This window comes from Bacillus rossius, chromosome 7, assembly GCF_032445375.1.
Source record: "Bacillus rossius redtenbacheri isolate Brsri chromosome 7, Brsri_v3, whole genome shotgun sequence".
Taxonomy (NCBI): domain Eukaryota; kingdom Metazoa; phylum Arthropoda; class Insecta; order Phasmatodea; family Bacillidae; genus Bacillus; species Bacillus rossius.
In genome coordinates, this window is record NC_086335.1 from 65,514,612 (window position 1) to 65,539,817 (window position 25,206).

At 42.1% G+C, this 25,206-nt stretch overlaps 1 protein-coding gene across 1 annotated transcript in view; it reads right to left on the reverse strand.

The window, feature by feature from the left end:
• The window catches only part of LOC134534228 (ABC transporter G family member 20-like), a 203,045-nt gene extending 191,107 nt beyond the window's left edge, over positions 1-11,938 (reverse strand). Inside the window, exon 1 of the mRNA XM_063372499.1 lies at positions 11,529-11,938. Coding sequence (XP_063228569.1) covers positions 11,529-11,599 — 71 coding nt within the window. The 5' untranslated portion in view covers positions 11,600-11,938. The remainder of the gene's footprint in view (positions 1-11,528) is intronic.
• Between the last annotated feature and the right edge of the window lie 13,268 nt (positions 11,939-25,206).

Consider the following 25,206-nt stretch of genomic DNA (forward strand, 5'->3'; position numbering starts at 1 on the left):
CGAGCCACAGACTAGCGACGAAGGTATACCGAGCCACAGACTAGCGACGAAGGTATACCGAGCCACAGACTAGCGACGCAGGTAGACCGAGCCACAGACTAGCGACAAAGGTATACCGAGCCACAGACTAGCGACGCAGGTAGACCGAGCCACAGACTAGCGACAAAGGTATACCGAGCCACAGACTAGCGACGCAGGTAGACCGAGCCACAGACTAGCGACAAAGGTATACCGAGCCACAGACTAGCGACGAAGGTATACCGAGCCACAGACTAGCGACGAAGGTATACCGAGCCACAGACTAGCGACAAAGGTATACCGAGCCACAGACTAGCGACGCAGGTAGACCGAGCCACAGACTAGCGACAAAGGTATACCGAGCCACAGACTAGCGACGAAGGTATACCGAGCCACAGACTAGCGACGAAGGTATACCGAGCCACAGACTAGCGACGCAGGTAGACCGAGCCACAGACTAGCGACAAAGGTATACCGAGCCACAGACTAGCGACGCAGGTAGACCGAGCGCTCTCAAGCTGCGAGGTAGCGCTCCTAGGGCAACTCCCACACACAGCGTGGCTATCTTTGCTCCTGTCCTCTCTTCAAACCACTTGTGCGTGCAACATATGAAGATGAGAACTAGAGTGATTTCAACAACTTTAGAACATATAACTCCTTGGATTCCGTGATTTATCCAATACGTCTGTGACTTTCATAATAAATGAACCTTAATTATTCTGGTCATAAGTTTTTCAAGGACGAACATCCATGATCGGACAAAACCTTAGAGCTAAGAAACAACCTTCATCACGGTCTAACCACGCTATATGACAGCATTTATACAAAAGTGTGGGCTAGGGGGAGAAAATATTGTATATATATCGAACAAACAAAACGGCCGATTCCTAGGGTTCTTCAGTCTAAAATACGACAGTAAACACGCACCCCGCTCCCAAAGCACCGTTGCGAGCATATCACTTATCCTAAACACGTCACGTGTTAATGCAGTGGATGCTGTTAACATAAATACTGGGTTGGTCGTCTACCGTCTATTGTCACAAAGTAGATTTAATTCCTTTCTCTGCACCCAATCCTTTTAACCCACCCTAGGAATCGGCTATCTTGGATTGAAGGATAGCCCACATATTGGAGCACTTGAAAAAGTATATAAGCACAATTTTTTTACTAATATTTACGAATAGTAAATAATATTAATCAAAATATTCCATTTAAATCACTACTGAATATAATTTATTAGCACATATATAATTCACACTTGTATAAAATTAAAACACGTGTTGTGAACGTAGAAACTAGAAACATGTGATCAGAGGCGACGAGCGTGCCTACATGCGCTTTTTTTCGAGACCTAATGAGCCTGTTAATTTTGTGTTACAGTGATGCACGCGCATCTTAAAATTTCACTCTCATTTTTTCATAACGCGCCTAAAGAAGCCGAGTTTTGAACAACGGCCCCTCAACATACTGACCGCGCAGTATAACCACTGCTCTGACAGTTTACGAGGAAAATGTGTATTATATTTGATGTAATACCAAAATAATGTGTTTTTCTTTAACCTTGGAATTTACTATTACTATTTTAGTTTACCAAAATAAATTCCATGGTAATTTCACTAACATAAAATTTCATTTGGCACACCATTACGTTTGGTACGTCCCCTAATGTGGGTTTATGTTCATACACGTGGGTCCACCATCTGTGAAAATGTCGGTTACATGGTGCGCGCGCATCTTAAAATTTCACTCTCATAATTTTTTTCATAACGCGCCTAAAGAAGTATAACTTATAAATGTACATCATTTTAAGATGCTGAAATGAGAGGAAAATATTTTTGTGTAGTGTAGTTTGTAGGCACAGGTCAAGCAGCACAGGCGCTCTAGGAGAGACATAGGCTTGTACATCGAATGTTGGTGGGCATTGCACAGGCTTGCAGCCTTTCAAAAATAAACTCTGCTAAAATTTAATTATTTTTTTATATTAGGAAATAAAAAATATATTACTATGCGTGGCATATTATTCTGCTTCATTAAAACTGTCAGATCAAATTTAAATTCAGTTTTTTTTGTACCTCACAGCACCTATAAACGAATTATGACACTTAAAATAACAACAAAAAACACATCAATAACTTTGCGACAAAACACGAAACAACACAACACACAGTTAGCTAAAGATTGATAAAGTTCATATTAACTTTGGTTTTTACAAAAATCTTAATCAGAAACTAAAATGGTGAATACAAAATAAATATGTAGATTACAAAAGTTAAAAATAACGTTTTGCGAATGAATGTTTCTAGATTATTCAAAAAGAGTTATAATTTTTTTACATTTTTAAAGTTACTAATGGTTTTAAAAGTGTCACTAATTCTGTAATTGCAAGTTGGAATTCTTAATCCAAACCGGGATATTATGTCTGAACCAACAAACACCTAATACCATGAAATTGCATTAGCAAATTTGACTGTCTATTTGTAAGATATTTTAAAACATACATACACACCACGCATTGCTTGACGAGGCCTAAAAATGATCTTTTTTTAACACAATATTGTGTTGGAAAGTATCAAAGGCTTTCCTCATGTTGAAATAAATAGAATTTTTTATTTATGTCTGAATTTTATACTGGTACACATACTCACACCTAAACACGTGTGTGTGCGTGTTAAAGATTGAAAACGATGTGGTTTTTCAGAAATTTTTTAGGAATAAAATTAATGTGCCTATAAATATTTTTTCTTCGAAAAATTCCAAAATACTACAAAACAAAGCTTTCTGACTAGAATTCAACCGTCAATAATATCGATAAATGGTTGAACACACAACCACTCACTGACTGATGCATACTTATTTAAATTATTTTTGTACAAAAGCAAAATGTTCTATGATGTTTTAAACGTTTGTTTGAGCTTTATTTATAACATGTTGGAATGATAATGCTACAGTTACTAAAAACTAAAACGCTACAAAAGTACAAAAAATATTTTTGCAAAACTCCGTTCCCCCGGAGAAACCCCCGGAATGGCCACCGCATGGGGAGCCCAAGAAAAGAAACGGGCTCCCCATTTGGAAGCCACCTGGAAGATTTTTTTCTGTTCCACCCACCGTTTCTTTGGTAGCCTGACTTGTTACAAGGGATTGTATTCCTACCAGAGAAAATGCCGCCATTTTATCTGGGCAATCCGCCTTGGAGGAGCCGGGGCGCGAACCCGGGTCCTACAAGTCACAAGGCAGGCGCTCTACCCCAGAACCAGAGTGGTAGAGCGGACACTTGCAGTCTTCTTGACACTGACATGATGTTATTCCACGAGTTTACTGTAGTTTCGTGTGTCATTAACACGTGCAGTACGAGCAGTAACATCTAACCTCAGTAACGAACAAATTTATGTGTTCTCATGTTGTTCGTTCAGTATGAATGATGTAATTTCATAACAGTGAAATATAGTTTGTATAACTAGTCTGGCAGTTTTTAGTTGATTTCCTGCAAACAAACTTACAATCCCGCTGTACAATAATTATATAGAAATAATGACTAGTAAAAAAAAATATGTAAAGAGCTTGCACTGTCGATGGTAAAGTTATTTTGAAATAAATGTTATATATTAAAAGAGTGTGTTAAGTTAAAATATGTGTGTGCTTACAAGCATGAAGTTATTGTATAAACGTTTTATTTATTTGGTTTTAAAGCCACACAAAAGTTAACTTTTTTATATCACTTTTGGCTTTATTTTGTTTTACCGTGCTAAATATGCGCAGCTAATACTGGAAACTATTAAAACAACTGTTTGCAAATAACTTTAAATATTGGAGGTAGGTACTGGGGCAACACAAAGCATAAATGGTAACACTATTTTGTAGTGATACAGTTATTTTCACGTAATATGTACAAATATGTAAGTTTACATGAATATTTATGTTCCATTTACAAAGAAAATTTACGGTGCACAACGGCAAACAGAATAACTCATCGATGAAACTTAAATGATAAAAATTAAAAAAAAAACGGCTATACAGAGACGCACGTGTGAACCCAGCAATGTGAATAAACAGTGACGACAGCACAGACGAACACCGTAAGAAACAGTTGAGCGAAAAAACAGATATTTTTGGAAAACCACAACGATGTTAGCGCAGACTAACACAGTATATGATTCCTAAGAGAACAGTTGCGACGTTCCTACAAATACTAAGGTTTCTCTCCAAGTAGTGCCCTTCCTACAAATCCTCAGGTTTCTCTCCAAGTAGTGCCCTTCCTACTAATCCTCAGGTTTCTCTCCAAGTAGTGCCCTTCCTACAAATACTCAGGTTTCTCTCCAAGTAGTGCCCTTCCTACAATTACTCAGGTTTCTCTCCAAGTAGTGCCCTTCCTACAAATCCTCAGGTTTCTCTCCAAGTAGTGCCCTTCCTACAGTTCCTCGAGGTTTCACTTCAAGTGATGCCCTTCCTACAATTCATCGAGGTTTTACTTCAAGTGGTGCCCTTCCTACAATTCCTCGAGGTTTCACTTCAAGTGATGCCCTTCCTACAATTCCTCGAGGTTTCACTTCAAGTGATGCCCTTCCTACAATTCGTCGAGGTTTCACTTCAAGTAGTGGCCTTCCTACTAATCCTCAGGTTTCACTTCAAGTAGTGCCCTTCATACAAATCCTTAGGTTTCTCTCCAGGTAGTGCCCTTCCTACAAATCCTCAGGTTTCGCTCCAATTGATGCCCTTCCTACAAATCCTCAGGTTTCACTCCAAGTAGTGCCCTTCCTACAGTTCCTCGAGGTTTTACTTCAAGTGATGCCCTTCCTACAATTCGTCGAGGTTTCACTTCAAGTAGTGGCCTTCCTACTAATCCTCAGGTTTCACTTCAAGTAGTGCCCTTTCTACAAATCCTTAGGTTTCTCTCCAGGTAGTGCCCTTCCTACAAATCCTCAGGTTTCGTTCCAATTGATGCCCTTCCTACAAATCCTCAGGTTTCACTCCAAGTAGTGCCCTTCCTACAATTCTTCGAGGTTTCACTTCAAGTGATGCCCTTCCTACAATTCGTCGAGGTTTTACTTCAAGTGATGCCCTTCCTTCAATTTCTCGAGGTTTTACTTCAAGTAGTGCCCTTCCTACAATTCTTCGAGGTTTCACTTCAAGTGATGCCCTTCCTACAATTCGTCGAGGTTTTACTCCAAGTGATGCCCTTCCTAACAGTTCCTCGAGGTTTCCCTCACACAAGCCGCTGACCAGGCGGGCCGAGAGCAGCGCCGGACGCGGGCGGGTGAGGCAACGCGCCGGAAGTGGAGGGACGTGTTCGCGGGGGCTGGACGCCGCGGAGAGCTGCTCGCACGCGAGGCGGAGGGAAAGTGAGCGGGGCCCGCACGCCGCGGCCGGGAAAGTTCGCGCTCCCGGAGAAGCAACAAGCTCTCCGGAGCCCCCCGCCGGACAGCGCCGCCATCTTGCTCTTCATGAACCATCAGACCACGGGAAGCCTACAACTCACGTAGTTTCGGTTCCCTGCAAGAATTTCCGAAGAGTTCCGAAGTTTTGCGTTTTGGTATTAACGCCACTTCAGCCGCTAAATCAGAAGTTTCCAATGAAAACAAGCATGTTGTGACTGACCTAACCTAACCTAACCCTTCGATTTTTTTTTAATTTCAGTTTTTGAGAGAGATCCGAAGTTGCACGAACGTGGTAGGCAACCGAAACTACGTGAGTTGTAGGCTTCCCATTCAGACCACAGCTGCCGTATCACAGTTCATATAGGACCTAGCTTTTCCATTACCTTTTAATAAACTTTCTTTATATATATATATATGTAAGCAAAATTAATCAAGATATGAAATATATCGAAGATGGGGGAGGGGTGTCGAATCTGCGGACCAAGGGCTTTGCGCGTGAGGGTAGCCAACTCAAGTAATCTCACCCGGCGGACTAGGCAATATGCATATATGCAATACAATAAGCGGAATCTTTACAATATTCAAAAAAAGTAAAGTTTTCTTTCACTGATATTTTTGGCGTTGTTGTTAATACGTTTTTCTTTCCCGTTCCACAATTATGATTGCCTTTACAGTAAGGTGGTTTTAAATTCAAGGAGGGCAAGCGCATTCTCCCCCTACCCCTTCCCTGTCCAAGACCACGATTCGCTCGACTATACACTGAAGGATTGTTCGTAAAAAAAATTTAAGGATGCAAGTTAGAAAACGGCTGCTGGGAATTAAAGTTTTGTGACTTCCCACGCCGTTTACTCCTTATGTCTTGACTTTTTCAAGACCAGTCCTTTAGTTTCATTACTTTTTCGTGACTTTCTTGACCCGCAGACACACTTTTTGGGTACTTGAGGAAGTCAAAATATATAATTACATATGCATTTGTAGCGGCCCGCTTGAGATAATAGGTTATTTTCTCAGCCGGTTACAGACTGCATTCCGTTAGTAAACACCAGGCTTTAGGCTACAGAAAGGTTGCGTGGGTATTATGCCATGTCATGCCAGAAATCTATATAAATAAATCAAAATTGAAACTGTAGCAAATCATTGCAGTATTCAAGTGCGGAAGTGAGGGGAATCAACTAACTCTCTTAGTGTAATTTTTTTTGTGTGCGGATTTATTATTTCATTTTATGTACCTACTTTGATATCAACATCTGTGGACTAATATGTCAATATGTTAACATGTGAAGATTTTTACTATGGTGGTAACTGACAGTTGACCTGGTACTTTTTTTTTCTGTCTAAAATAGTGGGATTGGAATTCACTGCAGTACACGTGAAAAAATAATCAGTAATTTCCTTTCGACAATTGCATCCGCTGATCGAAACCAGTGTTATCGCAACGTAACTTCCGTGCCGATAGAGTTGATAATAATTTCAAAGCAATCATGAGGACTGCCGACATAAGTGTAAACTTAAAACCATAAACAAACAGTTGTTATTTTTGGATATCCAAATTAATTTTTAATAAAAATCAGAGACTGTTTCGTAATTTTTACGAAAAAATATCAAATGGCAAATTTGTTTTATCACGTTAGTAAAATAACTCCTAAATTACAATAAAATACGCATTTCATAGTAATTGTAGGTATTAAAAAAATAAATAATAAAGGTCTTAATTTCTAGATTATATTGCTACAAAGACTCCGTTTTCTTCGTTATTCAAACTATATATCTGTATGAGAATATTAATATATTTTATACTCACTTTTTACTGCATACACACATTCTATTCACATATGCACAGCACTGATGCACAGCACTGAAGACGCGTATTAATAAGATATGTATTGATATATGTCGTGTGCATTAGTTGTCGACCTGTGTCATGTGACCATGTCGATGACGACTTACGTGAATTTAGTCCCTATATCCAAACCTTCCTATAGAAGTTTTCACTTCAACAACTCGAAGCATAAATTATAGCAAACAATTAATAAATCCAAGAAGGCTGGAGATCAGTCCCGTCTAGGGCCGCTAAAGGTATGTCCACACTGGTGCGTTTTTACGCGCGTCAAATGCATGCGTCTAGCGCACGGAGGAATGCAACTGACGAATGTGTTGTTGCATGCGTCATCGGAGTTGAACGGGGCGAGTGAACGTTGCGCACACGGTGCTGAAAGCCGATCCGTACAACTCGGAGATTTCGTGCGTCTTTCCTTGCGCTTTTGATATTTTTGAAGCCATGCCGTCCGCGGTTGAGGAGACTTTAAATTTTATAGAAGACTATAAGGAGTGTCCTGCTTTGTGGGATGTTTCCTCAAAGTTGTATACAAACAAAACCGTTCGAAACGACGCGTTAAGTAACTTGGGAAAGGAGTATAATCTTTGTGTTCAGGGCGTAAAAAATAAAATAAAAAGCTTGTGCTCATACTTTTTGAAAGAACACAAAAAGTTAGTAAGAAAAAGACAGGTTCAGGGGCTGATGAGAGGTACGAATCACCATGGGTTCAATTTTTCGTTGGCTTCTGACATCCTTGAGAAATTTCTGAAAAGGGCATATTGAGCATTGCATGTGGTTCTTCTTCTTTTTATCACTATTAATTACTAAATAAGCTGCACAACAAGTGAACATCTATCGTGAGTGTTGAACGAAACTGACGCACCAATTTTGACAGGTAGGCCTATAGCTTGCGTCAGAGGCATGCATTAGACGCATGCAGTTGGAGGAAAGTTGAAAAGAAAGAGGAATTGCAAGTGGAAAGGAAAGAGGAAGGTGAAAGCGTATAAGTGTGGACATAGCTTAACGGCCCAAGCGCTTTGCACCAACCAAAAGTCGTGAGATTCTTTCCGAGGCCCGTGGGCGCTCGAATTCCTGAAATGTCACACGGAAAGAGGTCCCACAAAGGAGCCTAAATCTGGACTCAAAATTAAAAAAAAAAAAAAAAAAACACACAAGCGAGCGCACAGCAGGTCGTACGCACGACTGCGCACACGAAATTGGTTCACAATTGAAATATCAGCAAATATGTTGGTAATGTCAGCAAATAACTATATTAACTTCCAAATGATTATCCCACGACATCTGACCAGCATTTTGTGAACAATTTTTTTTCAAAGATATAATTTAATTTGGGTCATGTAGAATTTTTAGTTTACCATTCTACCCACGAAACATTTTTAATTTTATTTACGTCAATTGCTAGTGACCTTTTATAAGTAATAATAATTAAATTTTATAGGAGGGATTACACACACCTGAGCATTTTAATATCTCGAACAATTTCTTGCCCTAAAATTATTGATAATTATAAACCGTTCTCTAGTCCCGCCAAAACTGTACCCTACTTTACTCCCATTGGATGTTGTGCCTTGCGTCCGTAACAGAACAAAATGTATTAATTTCCCTCCTAAGTACACGATCTTCCTATGTGCTATTATGAATCAGTAGCTTCAACAACATGGCGGTCTAATCTTTGTGCACACGACCTACTGTTACTGTTACAGCAACAGAGCCAACACCCAGCTCAACACCTGTGCATGGCGGGGAATGTACGGGAACATCCCGTCGGAAACGTCAGCCATGCTTCCCGCGATTTCTATATCCATGTGTCATTCCTGACATTTTGTGCAAGATTCGACACGGAATGCAAAGGTATTTGTAGAAATATGTTTCACTATATTGTCGTTGCCACGACAATATCTCCTGTGTGTTCAAAAGCAAATTTTATACTGGAGTCAAAAAACTGATTTGTAACTATAAAATAGAATGTATTAAATAATTTATGTTAGGTAGTAAGAGCATTACCTTATTCATAGACAACCAAAATTTAATGAGAATTAATTATAATTTATAAAAAATAAACACAGGGATTAAGAAATATATGCACCTCATTCACATAGAAAAAATTAATGGTCACCAAAACTCACATGGGAGCAATTGCACTCACATAGGAGTAATTACTGTTCACAAAAAAATCACATGGGATATATTTTTTTACCATTATTTATCTGAAGTATTATCTATTCAATCATCTTAAAATCCATCACACGTAACTTACTTTAGTATAATTGCACATATTATGTTCATTCGTGTTTATCGTGGTAACTGAGATATTTTCTATGTCATTTTTATTGTTTAATTCATGTAAAAATAATTGCGTTCGGTGCTTTTTTTGCTTATTTTATATTTAAAATTAAGGAAAGGGTGGCCTGGAAAATCCCCCCCCCCCTTTTTTTTATGCCAACACTGGTCCGTGGTTTACGCTCCCCTGATAGGAGGAGTCACAAACGTCAAAATATACGCACACACTGTGACCCACTCGACAACACGGATACGGACACGAATCACGTAAACGTAGACGGATCTCACGGAACAGAGTTTCCACAACCGCACGCAGACGGAGACGGACTCGTACACGGGTTAGCTCGGCGATGCTGAGCTCCGGTGCGGCCAATAGAAGTCGAGTACTTGGCTGCGGTGGTAGCCATGTTTGTTTATGTTCTAAATGCGTTACTTGTTTTAAGTACAAGAATATCTAGTGTTCTATTATTACTTTATCGTCTATATATTTTATCTATGTAAACTCTGTCCGTGTTTTGATTTCGAAGCACTTTTGTTTTAATTAAATAAATTTTTCGTGACCTTGAAATGCAATCTCTCTGGTTGCCATTTGTTACGTTCCCATGCGTTGTGGAAGTAGCAGACGCGATAGTGAAATGTTACGGGGGATCCATATTCGTTTACGTGATCCGTCTCCGTTTACGCGACATTGTAGCAAGGACATTCTCGCCGCTGCTGATCACTAACTGCGAGCAACTGACATGCCATCAGGGCGCGCGAGAATCCACAAACGTGAACAAACTCGCAGTTACCCGCTAATCTGTTTAAAATATTAATTTGCGCCATTACTGGCAATAAAATGGCGATAACGGTAAAATTGGCACGCTCATCCAGATTATGACAATGGTGTGGACTGCGACGCGTATTGCTTTTGTTGTGGTGCGTATACAGTTAACGAGACTTGAAAGTGGTTAGGTACTGTGGAAAGTCTTTTTCGTTTAAGTATGCTCAACAGTCTACTGCACACAAATAAGTTTCGGTACCTAAATCTCCAGATTAAATAAGTCTGATTAAGTCTCCAGAACTATGGGGGTTTCATGTTATTTAGCCTACAATAAATACGACGCACAAAGGAGTAGTTTAATTCCAAACTGACGTGAAGTGTTTCAAACACACTGCGATCTGAAATCAACGCACCAGGTAGGCGTAGACTCATTATTAGGATTATTGAGAATCATGCATTACTTAACCATCATCCTTCAATAAAGTTGTAAGAATGCAAAGATAACGTTCACAATTATTTTTTTTAAGCAAAAGTTACAAACTTGATCTTTAACGTATTTCTTTGAGCTAGTTGTTATTAATGCAAAGCTAGTCTAAAAGTGATTGTCGTAATTGTCATAACAAGAGGTGTTCGACAACAATAGGTAGGTAATACGTGGAAATCAACATCATCTTTACTCTTTAGGTCGTAATCGGTCCTTCTCCCCAGCAATAAATACTCCACCTTAACAAATTGCAGCCAACAGAAACGTCTATAAACTCCTTTATTTTTCCCCACCATATCCTAAATTTTTTATACCTAATCTTTATCACAGAATTTTTTTTTAAATTTTATTTTTTAAGCCACGATTTGGCTGTTTATTGTTAAGTTTAGTGAAATTGTAGGCATAAATTTTTGTTGACCTTGACTGAAATGCAAGGATTTCATTATTTACTGTCAACGAGTACTAATTTTTACTTTTAAAATTATCCCTTACTATTCTTGTTGCGCTTGAAGGTTTGTATCCCAGGAGGTCTTGGATCTTACAAATATTTTCATTTTTCACCGCGTATAAGCGTGACTCAGCATAAAAAAAAATATCTTGAAGCTCAGGTTTTCGCTACTCTCACTTTCAGAACCTCTAAAACTCTCTCTCCCACTCGAGGACGCTCGATCCATAGTAACCGGGAAGAGAAAAAAAAACAAGCAGATGTGTTTGCATGCGAAGATTGTACAGTACTCATGCTCTTAGAATTAATTGCCAGTTACTACTCACCCTAAATTAGCGCTCCAGCTAAACATCGCCTTCTGTCTGTCCGTCGGACTCGATGGTTGTGACGAGGTCATTGTTGGATTCAAATTCCTTCTTCAGTTTTTTTTCCACCCGTGAGATAATCGACGCACAGCGGATCGGAGAGAAGGAAGTAAAACCAACCCACGTGAACACGGAACACAACACACCGACAGCTAAGCTCCACAAGCAATTCGTAAGACAGCACCGGCGCAGGCAACAACAACAATAACGAAAGCAAACCCGCCGTTCGAAACAAAGTCGTCTCCGCGCTGACCAGGTTGCAGGTGCGTGTCGCGGGTACGGCTTGCGTCTTGCTGTCCGCCTCGCGTGCTCCTAGCGGTCGCGCCTCGAACCAACCTCGCCGAGGAGCTGCAGTTGGCAGCCCTGAGACGGAACCGGTTGGCCGCCCTCAACGCCCGCCACAGAGAAATGAAAGTGGTTCTCCCTTCCACGCCACCCCTCCGAATCACCCCACAGTCTCTCTCTCTCTTTCACTCTTCTCGTTTTAGATCTCCATCTCCTTCTTCTATGCCTGCCACCTGTTGTGTTTACAGTGCCAATTATCTTTGTGTTGCTGAAGACTGGCGTCAAAACGACCGCAAGGTTACTCCGAGCATGTTTCTTTCTCAGCGTGAACGAATGTATTATAAATGAGTAGAATATAGTTGCATTTTCAATATCAAATTTTAATGGTCTTCTGGACAGTGGGCCACAAATCCCGGGTTCGATTCCCGGTTTGGAAAATATTGTTTTTTTTATTTTAATTTCCATCCAGTATCTGGGATTTGGGTGGGGGGACTCTGAGACAATGAGAAACTCTAATCAATAAATGCATCGTATCACAGACAACCCAGGCTATAAATGATCAATGCGCAGGGGACTCTTGCCCAAGTGTGCAGGCCACTGAAACTGCCAAAATTTTCCAGTACCTAATTATAGTCCTGCTAAATTCTCGTTATTTCTTGGTGCTATTCTAGACACCACACAATTGTACTCAAACAAGACAATGTGGTTAGTTAATTGGCTTCTACGACATTTTACTTTTTGGCGAGAATGCATGTGGTTGAATAATACGAATTTCGGTATATTATTATTGGGTTCTTGTGTTTTTTTTGGGAATGAAGGAAAAAAAGGGGGGCGTTTAAATTAGCTATGAAACATTCAAATGTCGTTCTGACGTACACTGTAATTTTTTTTAATGGAACAGAAATATTCATGTAATTTTACAGATATTTGTAAATTTGTACATTGACATGAAAACGACTGTATCACTACATTTATGCTTTGTGTTGTCCCAGTACCTCCAATAGTTAAAGTTATTTGTAAACCGTTCCTTGAATAGCTTTCCAGTATTAACTAAGCGCATAATAAGCATGATGCAACAAAATAAAGTCAAATTGTATATTATTCGAATATATTTTCCATGGTTAAAAAAAAAATTATGCTTAAATGAAACAACAATTAAAAATAAACTATGGGTAAATTTTCGTAATAAATACTTAGTATACCTCGAAAAAACTTATTTTATACATACAAAAAAAATTCCATAGCCATGTGTTGTACAAAGTTACAATATATTTCTTGTAGTATTAAAAACTGTTTCTTGGCAACTGGTATTCCAAAGGAATAGCTTGTGAAAGTACGAAAAATATTTTTTTTTCTGCGTATAATGCTGTGCATCCCAGCCTGTGATGGGAATAAAAGACCGCTGAGAGAAGCTGGAGGTAGTTTCTGACGACGAGGGTGCAACCCAAAGGTTCGCTTGTATCCCTGGCCATCGCTGAGGGTTACGCCCGCATGGCCAGGATGGATTGCGATGGCTACGAACAGCGGTTTGCTTTCTTTGTTGTTGTTGTTGTTGTTGTTGTTGTTGTTGTTGTTGCCTGCGCCGGTGCTGTCTTACGAATTGCTTGTGGAGCTTAGCTGTCGGTGTGTTGTGTTCCGTGTTCACGTGGGTTGGTTTTACTTTCTTCTCTCCGATCCGCTGTGCGTCGATTATCTCACGGGTGGAAAAAAAAACCGAAAAAGGAATTTGAATCCAACAATGACCTCGTCACAACCATCGAGTCCGACGGACAGACAGAAGGCGATGTTTAGCTGGAGCGCTAATTTAATTTTCCGCGGTACGAAGGGGAAGGCTTAGCTCGACAAAAGGTTCCGAAAGTGTAAAAACCCTCCAACGGTAATCGTACCCGGGATAACTTGGCTCGCCAGCCAGGAGTTATAACCACTGGTCCAACAGATCTGACTTCTACAACTGAGCCAGTGGTGTTCCCTGCTTCGCATTTGTTAAGTGTTTTTTTTTTCAGGCGTTATCTAAAAACAGATAATTGTTTCTTCAGAGGTTCTAAACTACACCTGCAACTAACTGAGCTAATTTTTAATGACCAAGCAGCTTCCAACACCAGACGCTGATCAAATGGTGCTCAAAATGGTCCTAAATTATGGCTTGGTCTTCCAGAAATTATTTTAACATTATGGTTCTCGCCATCCGCCACAGATGGCAGCACCTTTTCCTTAACTTTCGTCGCGTTCACGAAATTTCTCACATCAAATGCCACGCACCGAAGGCTAGAGTGTTTCATTTCTTTCATCACGGTTCAGATAGTTCTCGAAGCTACGACGTCTGGATCTGCGGGGAGGCACGCTGACAACCGAGGGCTCGGAAGACGTGCGCGATCCTCAATCCGCAATTGTTTGAACTGTCGGGCATGTGTCGTTTTGCCTAAAGGCGTTTTGCCTAATTTTAGGCAAAGCGCCGTTGGCCAAATAAGAGTTAGGAAAAACGCCGTTAGGCAAAACGCCGTTAGGCAAAACGCCGTTAGGCATAACGCCGTTAGGGAAAACGCCGTTAGGCTAATCGCCATTAGGCAAAACGCTGTTAGGTAAATCGCCGTCAGGCAGAACTCCGTTAGGAAAAACTCCGTTAGGCAAATCGCCTTTAGGCAAATAGCCGTTAGGCAATTCGACGTTAGGAAAAACGCCTTTAGGCGAAATGACTTTAGGCAAATCGCCGTAACGAATTCATGTTTAGGCAAACCGCCTTTAGGCAAATCGCCTGTTACTCGAACTGTCGTCCGTGCGAAATTATCATCAGCGCTGAAGCATTCCGTCGCGCTCAGCGGTCGATGCAAGCCGGGATTAGAATGATGTATGTATAGTCCATTCACAGCTTTGTCTCAACGCTCTGGAAATCAGACGCTGTAACAATGCGTGAGTGGAGGTAGGGGATTCAACGTCATCCACTAAGTACCAAGCGTATCTCCGAATCTGAAGCCACCTCTGCTCGATGAGTGTTACAGCTCACAGGTGTCGATGTTAAAAGGGTGTACAAACCCCCCAGTTTAAGTTCTTGATCTTCAGGTCGTTTGTCCAAGCCTCACGCCCCGTAATGTTTTGGACATGATTTTCGATGAGGAATTTTATTAAAGTACTGTCCCTCTGGTTAAGATTCATAGAATAGTTATGTGAACTTTAGTTCGCGCCACCCGCTACAGATGGCAGCACCGTGGTTACAACATGCGATTTCTTCTGTTCCGTTCACGAAATCACTGCCACTGAACGAGAAGCCTAAGATGTACATCAAGTTCTGTCCCTGCCCGAACACGCCCGAATATTCACCTTCGGCCAACCTCGGGTTCATTTACATATAATTAGGCTATATGTCTCTGTTTATTTTAATGTAGCTATAACTAACCTAACTAACCGTCCATAGTGTTTTTAAGTGTTTTAATGTAGCTAACCTAACCGACCACTTTTAATATTTGAATTCGTTTTTCCTGCGCAAAAATAAAACAAATCCCGAGGTTGGCCGAAGGTGAATATTCGGGCGTGTTCGGGTCAGGGACAGAACTTGATGTACATCTTAGGCTTCTCGCCACCGAACGCCGCACACCGGGGACTAAGATGTTACACACCAACAAAGCAAGGTCGGTCGCTGTGAAAGAGAACTAGTTGCGTGACAGGGAACCCCCACCCCTACCGCGCGCCGGTCGGAAGGCCGGTCAGCTCCGAGGGCAGCCGGAAGGACCCAGATGGTCGCGCTCGAGTCTGGTCGCCGGAGGAAGACCGCGACGTGTGTTTGCCCTCCGCTCTGACCCCGGCCTTTGAATATATATACTGTATAGAAGTCGCGAGTGGATAGGATTTACTCTACGTTTTTCAGGAGCGTATGATGAGCAGCTTGGGAACTTCACCGCTGCAGTGCGCTGCCGTAACGCCCTGTATCGCCTTAGTTGTTATTTACACGTTAGAGCGCAGCGCTGTCGCCCGCTGTCATTCCCCGCACCCCCCATCTATCATTCACTGCAGCTCAAGGTCGTTCAACGGGAGGGGGAAGGGGTGTTTGAAGAGTTCGATACTTGTCCGCTAGGGACCACCACAAGTCGATGCCCTAGAGATGGTGGCGATTGCGGCGGTGAATTAACCAACTACCTCAAAACCGTATTAGAAATGTTAACCTGGGCTGGCGACTTCTATACAGTATATATATTCAAAGCCCCGGCTGAGGTCACCGGCGGGCACGACCAGGCGTCTGTACCCCCCCCCCCCCCCCCATTTGGAAGACACCCACCGCCTCTTCGGTAGCCTGACTTGCTGCAAGGGATTGTATTCCCGTCTGCCCGAGGCAATCCGCCTTGGAGGAGCCGGGCCGCGAACCCGGGTCCCTGCAAGTCTCAAGACAGACGCCCTACCCCAGAGCCAGAGTGGTAGAGCGGCGACCTGCAGTCTTCGTAACACTGAAGCAAATATTATTCCACCATGTGCTTACGGTTGATTAACTTGGGAAGCAATCACGTACCTATGTAGGGTATTAAAAAAAACGTGATCGAATATTCGAGTAGTCCCGAGTGATGTGTAACATCTAAAACATCGGTTACGAGAAATTTCTTGTGTTCTCACGTCGGAAATACGAAATTATTTAAAAAAAATAAAAAATGCCGAACGTTATAAATATTTTCAACTAAATTTCTGGACGCGAATCACACGTAGTTTCCGCAACCGCCGCTAGAACTCGCTGCTACGTCGGCTATCAAATTATTCCATTTGCAGAGCTAAATTTTAAACTGTATAATGAAAAATACTTGAAAAAAATAAAATAAAAAACTCGGCGATAGACCTGATTTTCGACAAGGAATTTTATTTAAAATACTAACAATAATGATAAAATTCATTAAACAGTTAAAGTTCCCTTTGCCCTCCGCTCTTATCTCGTCTCACGAACAGAAAATACACACGTGACTATTTGGGTCCTTTATAACTTCGCCTCCTCCCAGCTGTGTCTTGAGTCAATTGAAATTAATTTTCCATCTCCCGAAATATAATATCAGTGGAATTCTAGAATTCGTCCTTATTCGTTTGGTAAATGAGAAAGTGTTGGTTCCAGACCGCGCGTAGCTGGCGCGCGATGAAGGGTGCCGCACGGCGCGCACCGAGGCGGGTAACGGAACGGCGGCGAGGCGACCTCGGGCGAAGGTTCAAGGATGGCCGCGAGGGAGCAGCACCAAAGGTCCGCAGCCAGACGTCCAGCTGGAGATACACACGGGAATCCTTCTTTTCAAAGACGAGAGAGCCAAACGAACCGATCGTGCATCTTCGGTTTTTTGTTGTTTTTTTTTCATTGTAAATAAATATGGCGGTGTTGATAAAAGGATGCTAATGGTCAATTAGGTTAGGTTAGCTACATTATAAATACTTCAAAACATTGTAGACGGTTGATTTGTTTAGGATAGCTACATTAAAGATACGGGGAAAAAAAGCATGAACTTCGGGTTTTGGCTCTCTCGTCTGTGAAAAGAAGGCTTCCCGATACACACAACCGCTCATGTGACACCGTGTTTAATCCGTTCAAAATGATCCTGCGATACTTTCCAATATTTTTTGTCGCCAACTGTATTTGACAATAGAGTTGGAAGGGTGATAATGGATGAGCAAAGGCTTCCAATTTTCACCGTCAAATAAATTTAGCCTATGTTTCTGTGCAACAGTGTTGTGACGGAGAAACGCTGACGGCGAAAGTGCGAGCTGGCGACAGGTGGCAGACCTGGGAAACACAACATAACTTAGAAAGTCACAGCTTAGAACTGACATAACTTAGAAAACTTGTAAAAATCCACGTAACTTAGAAACACACAACTTAGAACGATCATAACTTAAAACACACAATTTATAAACACACAACGCAGGACCACACAACTTAAAACGTCATAACATATAAAGTCACAACTTAGAACTATCACAACTTAGAACTATCACAACTTAGAACTATTACAACTTAGAATCACACAACTTAGAACTGTCATAACTTAGTAACACGTAACTTAGAAACACGCAACGCAGAACCACACAACTTAAAAACGTCATAACGTAGAAAGTCATAACTTAGAACTATCACAAATTAGAAACACACAACTTAGAACTGTCATAACTTAGAAACACGTTACTTATAAACACGCAACGCAGAACCACACAACTTAGAAACGTCATAACGTAGAAAATCAAAACTTAGAACTATCACAACTTAGAAACACACAACTTTGAACTGTCACAACTTAGAAACACGTAACTTATAAACAGTGGTGGATCCAGGATTTTGGTTTGGGAGGGGCTTGACCCAGCTGAGGCTAGGCTTTATCAAGGCAAACACTAAAACAATAGTGAACCCAGATGCTTTTGGAGGGGGCTTGAGCCCCTTAGCCCCCCTCTGGATCCGCCACTGCTTATAAACACGCAACGCAGAACCACACAACTTAGAAACGTCATAACATAGAAAGTCACAACTTAGAAACACACAAAACTTAGAAAATTCTAAGTAATGTGTTTCTAAGTTGTGTGTTTCTAAGTTGTGTGTTTCTACGTTGTGTGTTTCTAGGTTATGACAGCACCCCGCAGGCCTGGCGCGCTGGCCGCACACGATGGCTGCTCTTCTCTGCGCGAAGAACCCTATGGCCCGGTGCACACGTGCGGACATTGTCCGCGCGGTGCCGCTGCGGCGCCGGAGATGCGTTCTCGGAAGGCTTGACTGATAAGAAGTAATGCACACACAGCTGCGGCGCCGCAGCGGCACCGCACGTCCATTGCACGTCCACTGTGCTTACATTTTTGTCCGTAGATCCCACAGGAACGCTGCGGCGCCGCACGTCCAACTACGTTCCTTAGTACATTGGTGTCAATCGAGCAGTGCACACGTGCGGTATGTTGCCGCAAAGTGAGATGGCAGCATCACGTGAATTTGATGACATATTAGATGTTGAACTCTTCATCGCAGAAGTTTAAAGTTTTCCAGAGATATGGAATGAAGCCGTTGAAGAATCCATGACCGTAATAAAAAAAGATGGGCGTGGATCAACATGTGCCGTAAATTTTGCGAATCGTTTGACGAAAAGGATGACAAGGAAAAAAACTTGTTGCAAATCTTCCTCTCAGGAGCATTGAGTCGGTGAACGGATGCACCCAATGTTTCCTAGTTGTATCCAATAAACATTTGTATACAAGGTACACAAAGAATACCCGTTTACGTTTGTACACATCCATCTCGTAAGTCGGCATCGTTCAGACTGTGTGGTATTTGTCCGTACTGTGTGAATGTGTTTCTGCGGCAACGTTACGGCGCCGCAGCGGCGCCGTGCAGACAATGTCCGCACGTGTGCACCGGGCCTAAGATGGCGGCGCCGCGTGCGGCGAGGCTGCGCTCGACCTTTGCGAAGCCAGGAGCAGATTATTCGCGGGCGAACAGAGTCCCCGCGGCGTTCGCAGAAGGTCGGCAAGTTTTTTTCCCGGGTTCGAAGTATTTGGCGGTGGACGTCCTTGGGAAATCGCGGTGGGAATATCTCCTTGCTCCCGAGCTGCAACCTCGGATATTTAGGAACGTACCTAAATCTAAAACAAAAGTCGCGGTCTCGGACACGTGGACGAAATCTTCTCAGTGAATAATTTGTCTTTAAATAAATCATGGCCTTTAAAAATTCTTAATTTCATAATACTCCTTAAAAACTCCTTAACATAGATTGATAGCGTGCGAATAATTGATAACAGCTTGTCGATGGTTGTTTGGCGGCTGAATAAGCTCATCGACGCCATCTGTGAAAACCACAGCGCGACCATTGAAGTAATGGTGTGTGGAGATGGTATCTGTTCTGAAGTTGAGTGCTTCTAAACAGACATGTTAACAATATATAATCGAGGAATTAAAGTTTAACTGCGTTATAACTTTTTCTTTTTTTTAAAGCTATAAAAATGGAAAACGTGGAAGCAGGGTATTTATAATTTTAAACAAAAATAGGATTTACTCACTGCCTAACTTCATGGGTGGACATAGCTTTGAATCTTGGGAGGGGCGAATACTTAACAGTTAAATGAGAATAATTTTGAAAAATAATAACACATTTAGGACATTTTTAAAATTTATCAACAAAGCCACGGGCGTAAATGTGGAGGATTGTAAAAAAAAAGGTGGGGAGTGGAGGGGGGGGGGGGAGGGCAGTGGTAATTTGCGGGGGGAGTCCACGCGGATTGAGAATTTTGCCCGTGGTATTAACCGACGCGTCATCTCTAAATACAGTGCTTGTAATTTTGACTTATGTTCACGTAATTAGCACATAAATTTAAATATACAGAAAGTTTTCCATGAAATATAGTTTTGACATTATTATGTTTATCAACCCCTTTCATAATTATAATTATGCAAGCAAGAGCGAGCCTCATAGCGAGGGGCTTCTTGCTTGATTTCCCCCCCCCCCCCCTCAAAAGAGTTCTGCGCCAATGATCAAAGCTATGAAGTAGCTTATTTGTTGATGTCTCTACAGCTTTTTTTTTTTACTTCAAAGGGGTTTTTGAGCCGTGGAGTGTGTGTGGAGTGTGGTGGTGGAGGGGGGAGGAGGTTATCGCACCTGTCATAGGACGCCAATGCCTAATTTATAGAGACCTGCAAAATTCGCGGATTCAATGTCCTCCAGGATGGACTCTACTACACTCTACACACTCGGGCAAATACCACCTGTTCATTGGCTGCTGTAATTTATTACCTCCTTTAGCGCGGCAGGTGAAATTTCCCCAGCCAACGCGCTAAAACTTTTCCGTCTCCTCGAATCTGTTTGTAGCAGTTTGACCAGCCGCGCAGTGAAATGCCACTGACTTCACGTCTGTGGTGTTGGCGGCCATGGGCGCGCCGCGGAAGTCGAGAGACCAGTTCCCGCGCGGCTCGTCGTCCGCCAAGGAGTAACTAGGAAGTCGCCATGGAGGAAGGAGACGCGGAGAACGCTTATCATGCCACCGCGTAGCCGCTGAGTGGCACCACAGTTCACAGGAATGAGAGCTACACCCGAACAGTTCCGAAGTTATCGGAAGTTTGCCGATCGCTCGTGAAAAAAAAAAGACACCATTTTGCAAGGATATATATATATATATATATATATATATATATATATTAAGGTCAAAAAGTATTTTTAATAACGCTAACCTAACCAACCTTTTAATTTTAGTAACGATAACCTAACATAACTTTTTACTTCGGTTAACTTCGAAACTGTTCGGTTGTTGTTGTGGCTTTCATCCCTTTGAACTGTAGGCTATACGACACTTAATACCCGCCATCTTGAACTGTTCTTTAGGCCGGAGGGGTAAAGATAAAGTGTAAAAAAAAGAAATATAGAAGAGAGACTCTTTGCAGGTGTTTCGTTGTATGAATATTTGTAAACTCTTAGTCTGAACCTCTTCTGCGTATTTATTAATTACAAAAGTACTTGCGGAAAACACAAATGGCAGCTACAGCGCTCGATGACATGTTTGCTTTAAAGCCACTTTAATTTGTTTGGGTGTGTGTTTTCCACCGATTGAAAAAGCATACGAAATTAATTCTTAGTCCTCAGTTTTTTTTTTATATTTGTAAAAGACCTAAAATTAGTAAAAAAAAAAAAAAAATCCAACACGTCAAAAGAGGTTGAGATAATGGTCGAGAAAGATAAAAAAAAAAATTAAATAAAAGCTGTGCTCGCTACGGCACACAGAAATCAGTTGGCTACCAAGCTTTATGGTACCTACTGCTACAAATAAAAAAGAGAACGTCATCGAATATTTATTTTATTGCGGTTATAGCTAAGAGGTAGGTAAACATGGCGAAGATGTGAAGGAACAGTTGCGCCCTGGTGGGCCCCGCGCACGGGTTGACGAGCTGACGCCTCAGCTCACTTCCTCCTGCGCGCGACCTTGCGGCTCCAAGGAGAACTACTCGCTGTCCTCCGTGGATTAGGCCACGCACTCGCCGCGCATGCGCACCGTACAGTAAACACACACAGACCGCGTCTTGGCTTTCTACAAACAAGAACACAATGGACCAATGGTTTAACCTTATTCTGGTAGTGGTAAAATCCAAGTACCTACAAATATGACAAATTAAGTTGTTTTTTTTTTTTTTTCCAGTTTTTTAAATTTTCTTTTCTTTGGGTTTTTGATGATATCGTTTCTGGTGAAAAATTACAATGCAGGATGGAAAACTATAATCTGTATACTATATTTATTTATTTATTTATTTATTTATTTATTTATTTATTTATGCTTTGTGTGGTCCCAGTACCTCCAACAGTTAAAAGTTATTTGTAAACCGTTCCCTGAATAGCTTTCCACTATTGACTACGCACATTAATAAGCATAATTATACTCCAATTATTGAATATTGAATATTCCATTATCTTTTACATGGTTTGAAAAATGATGCTTGGATGAAACATGAATTAAAATATAAAATTATGCGCCAACTATCGTAAGAAATGTTCAGTATTATCGCTAGAGACCTGCCAAATTCGCGGATTCATTTCGTGATATGCTACAATTCAAATAATTATACCTTAGCGCTGCTTCTACCACTGGTTCACTGTTAATCTGGAGGACTGAGGGCCAATTAGAGACCCTCACTCATAGAAGTGTCGAATCACAGACACTCGGTCGAGACGACTCACAAGTCAGCAGCCAATGAACAGGTGGCAAGTGCCCGAGTGTGTAGAGTGTAGTAGAGTCTATCCTGGAGGTCATTGAATCCGCGAATTTTGCAGGTCTCTAATTATCGCGAAAAAAGCATTTCATATATGCAAAAATAACCACTGTTATGTTTAGTACAAAGTTACAATATAGCTCTTGTAGTATTACAAACTATTTCCAAAGGAATATTCGTAAACATAAAGAAAATTTATCTTTTACCTGCTTCCGTGATTGTTTCACAGTCTCCGTGAAGGAATGTTGAGTCAGTGCTAAAACTCTCTCAAGTCAGCGACCAATGAGAAGGGGGGTTGTTGCCCAAGTACGCACAGAACTGCGGAGTCTATACTAGATGTCGGCGAAACTTGGCAACGCTGCCAGTACTCAGCCGTCGAGTTCTCGCCAATATTCGCGCTGTGCCGACGGCGCGCGATAGGTCGATAGCGACGAGGTCGATATGGAGTGTTTGCTCGCCCTGCGCAGCCTGGGAATCGAACTGTCGACGCCGGAGGTCGCGTGAATATTTCAAGACGCCGCGCTCCTTACATGCACTAATGGGCTAACTACCCTTGCATGTTATGTGTTCCCAGGGGTTCGTAGGAGCGGCTCGTACAGCTTTACACTACACTACACACCCGAGTTCAACTAAGGTCACTTGAAATTACAGCACACCGACAAGCCTCTAATGCACACCAACACGACACTACATCGCGCCAGTTAGCCGATCTAACTGGTGGGGAGCTTCACTCCCCCGCCGAATTAGGTACACGTAACTTTTATAACATTACACAACTACCAGCGCACACACAGGCCCGTGTGCCAAACCTATCCCACAAGACACGCGCCCCCGCCGTCGATACAAATGATTCTTCACCAGTGTGGGGTGCGCCTGAATTACTATGCACTTGGCGAGTTATAGAAACTTCGGTTTCTGGCCTCGCCCACGCTTACTGCCCCGGAGGGCAATATGATGAAACGGGGCGGGCCCCCCTCCAACTGGAGACCCTGGTCGTCACTGGTCTCGTCCTCACAGGGTTCTATTCCCGGTGTGAGAAACGTGGCGGACGTTACAGCGATCAGACCCCCGGGGGGGGGGAGGGGGGAGGGTATGCGGGGTTCTTCTGTCCACCCTACCAATGCAAACCGCCGTGCTAAGAAGGACTACAAGTTCAAAGAGCAGGATTTTCACACTGATTCGACGTCTCTTTGGATCTAGCCGAGCCGGTTATATTCGCGAATTCATTAGGGTGACAGCGTAGACTTGAAGCTCATATACATAAGCTTCGCGTTGATTACTATAATGCCGGCTAGTTACCAGTCCTCTTGACGCCCACTTGATGATCCTGAGTCAGCTATTAACAAGGAGAAGACGTGGCTATGACTACTACCTAGTCACGTGCAAATTAGGAGCCATGATGCACATTTCGCGAAAAGATTCCGAGACCTTAGCTGCACGAACACTGTGGCATCGTCTGTGTTTCGTGATTGGTCGAGTTTCTTCCAGGCTTCGTGTCGATTGTTACAACACCAATCACAACTATTCGCAGTGATACTGCCATTTACGCTTTGTGTTGTCCCAGTACTTCCAACAGTTAAAAGTTTTTTGTAAACCGTTCCCTGAGAAGCTTTCTAGTATTAGCTGCGCACAGTGGCGTAGCAGACGGGTAGCAGGGATGGCCCCCGCCAGGGGCGCTAAGCAGGAGGGGGGGGGGGGGGGGGCGCTACGAAGGTTTCGCGGTTACTGAACCCTCCCCCCCTCTTTTTTAATCCAAATGGGGGCGCCATTTTCAAGTCTGACCAGGGGCGCCAGTCACCTTAGCAACGCCACTGGCTGCGCACATTAATACGCATGATAAGAAGAAGAAAAAAAAGAAGTCAAATTAGTGAGTATTCGATCATCTTTGCCATGTTTTAAGAAAAAATATAAAATTGAATGAAGCATCAAAATAAAATATAAAATTACTAGATAATGCCCGGCATGCGTTGCAATGCCTCAATCAATTTTTTAAACGTATACTAAGCATCTCTCTTTATCTCTCTAATTCTCTATCTCTCTATGTATATCTCTATAACTCTCTCTATCTTTCTATTTATATCTCTATCTCTATATATTTTTCTACATATATCTCTATATATCTTTTTAGCGGACCCGACAGACATTGTCCTGCCCAAATGTACATATGGCGGTAAGTATTTCTACGCTGGACATTTTGTATCTTCTCATTATACATACCCCTCCTCTTGGGCACGCCACTGCCGTTACCAAAAACCTTTCCCATGTTTACGCAGAAGGCAACAAGCCAACAACAATGCAAAAGCCCGTTGCCATGGAGGCTAATTATCAACAATGCTTAGTTTTTTTGCTTTTAAAGCGTGTTTTTTTAGTTTTTTCTTAACTCAGAATCGAGATAAAATATCCAATTGTGAATCTAAACCATCCTCGAATCCCCGTGAACTCACACACAAAATTTCATCAAAATCGGTCCAGCCGTCTAGGAGGAGTTCAGTGACATACACACGCACACAAGAAATAAATATATATATAAAGATGCGCCAAATTACGTAAGAAATACTCAGCGTTATCTCGAAAGAAACGTATTTCATACGTGCAAAAAATAACCATAGCCACGATATCTTTCGCTACGGAGTTCCCGAAGGACGCGCGCCGTCTAGACAGCAGCGTCGGCCGGCG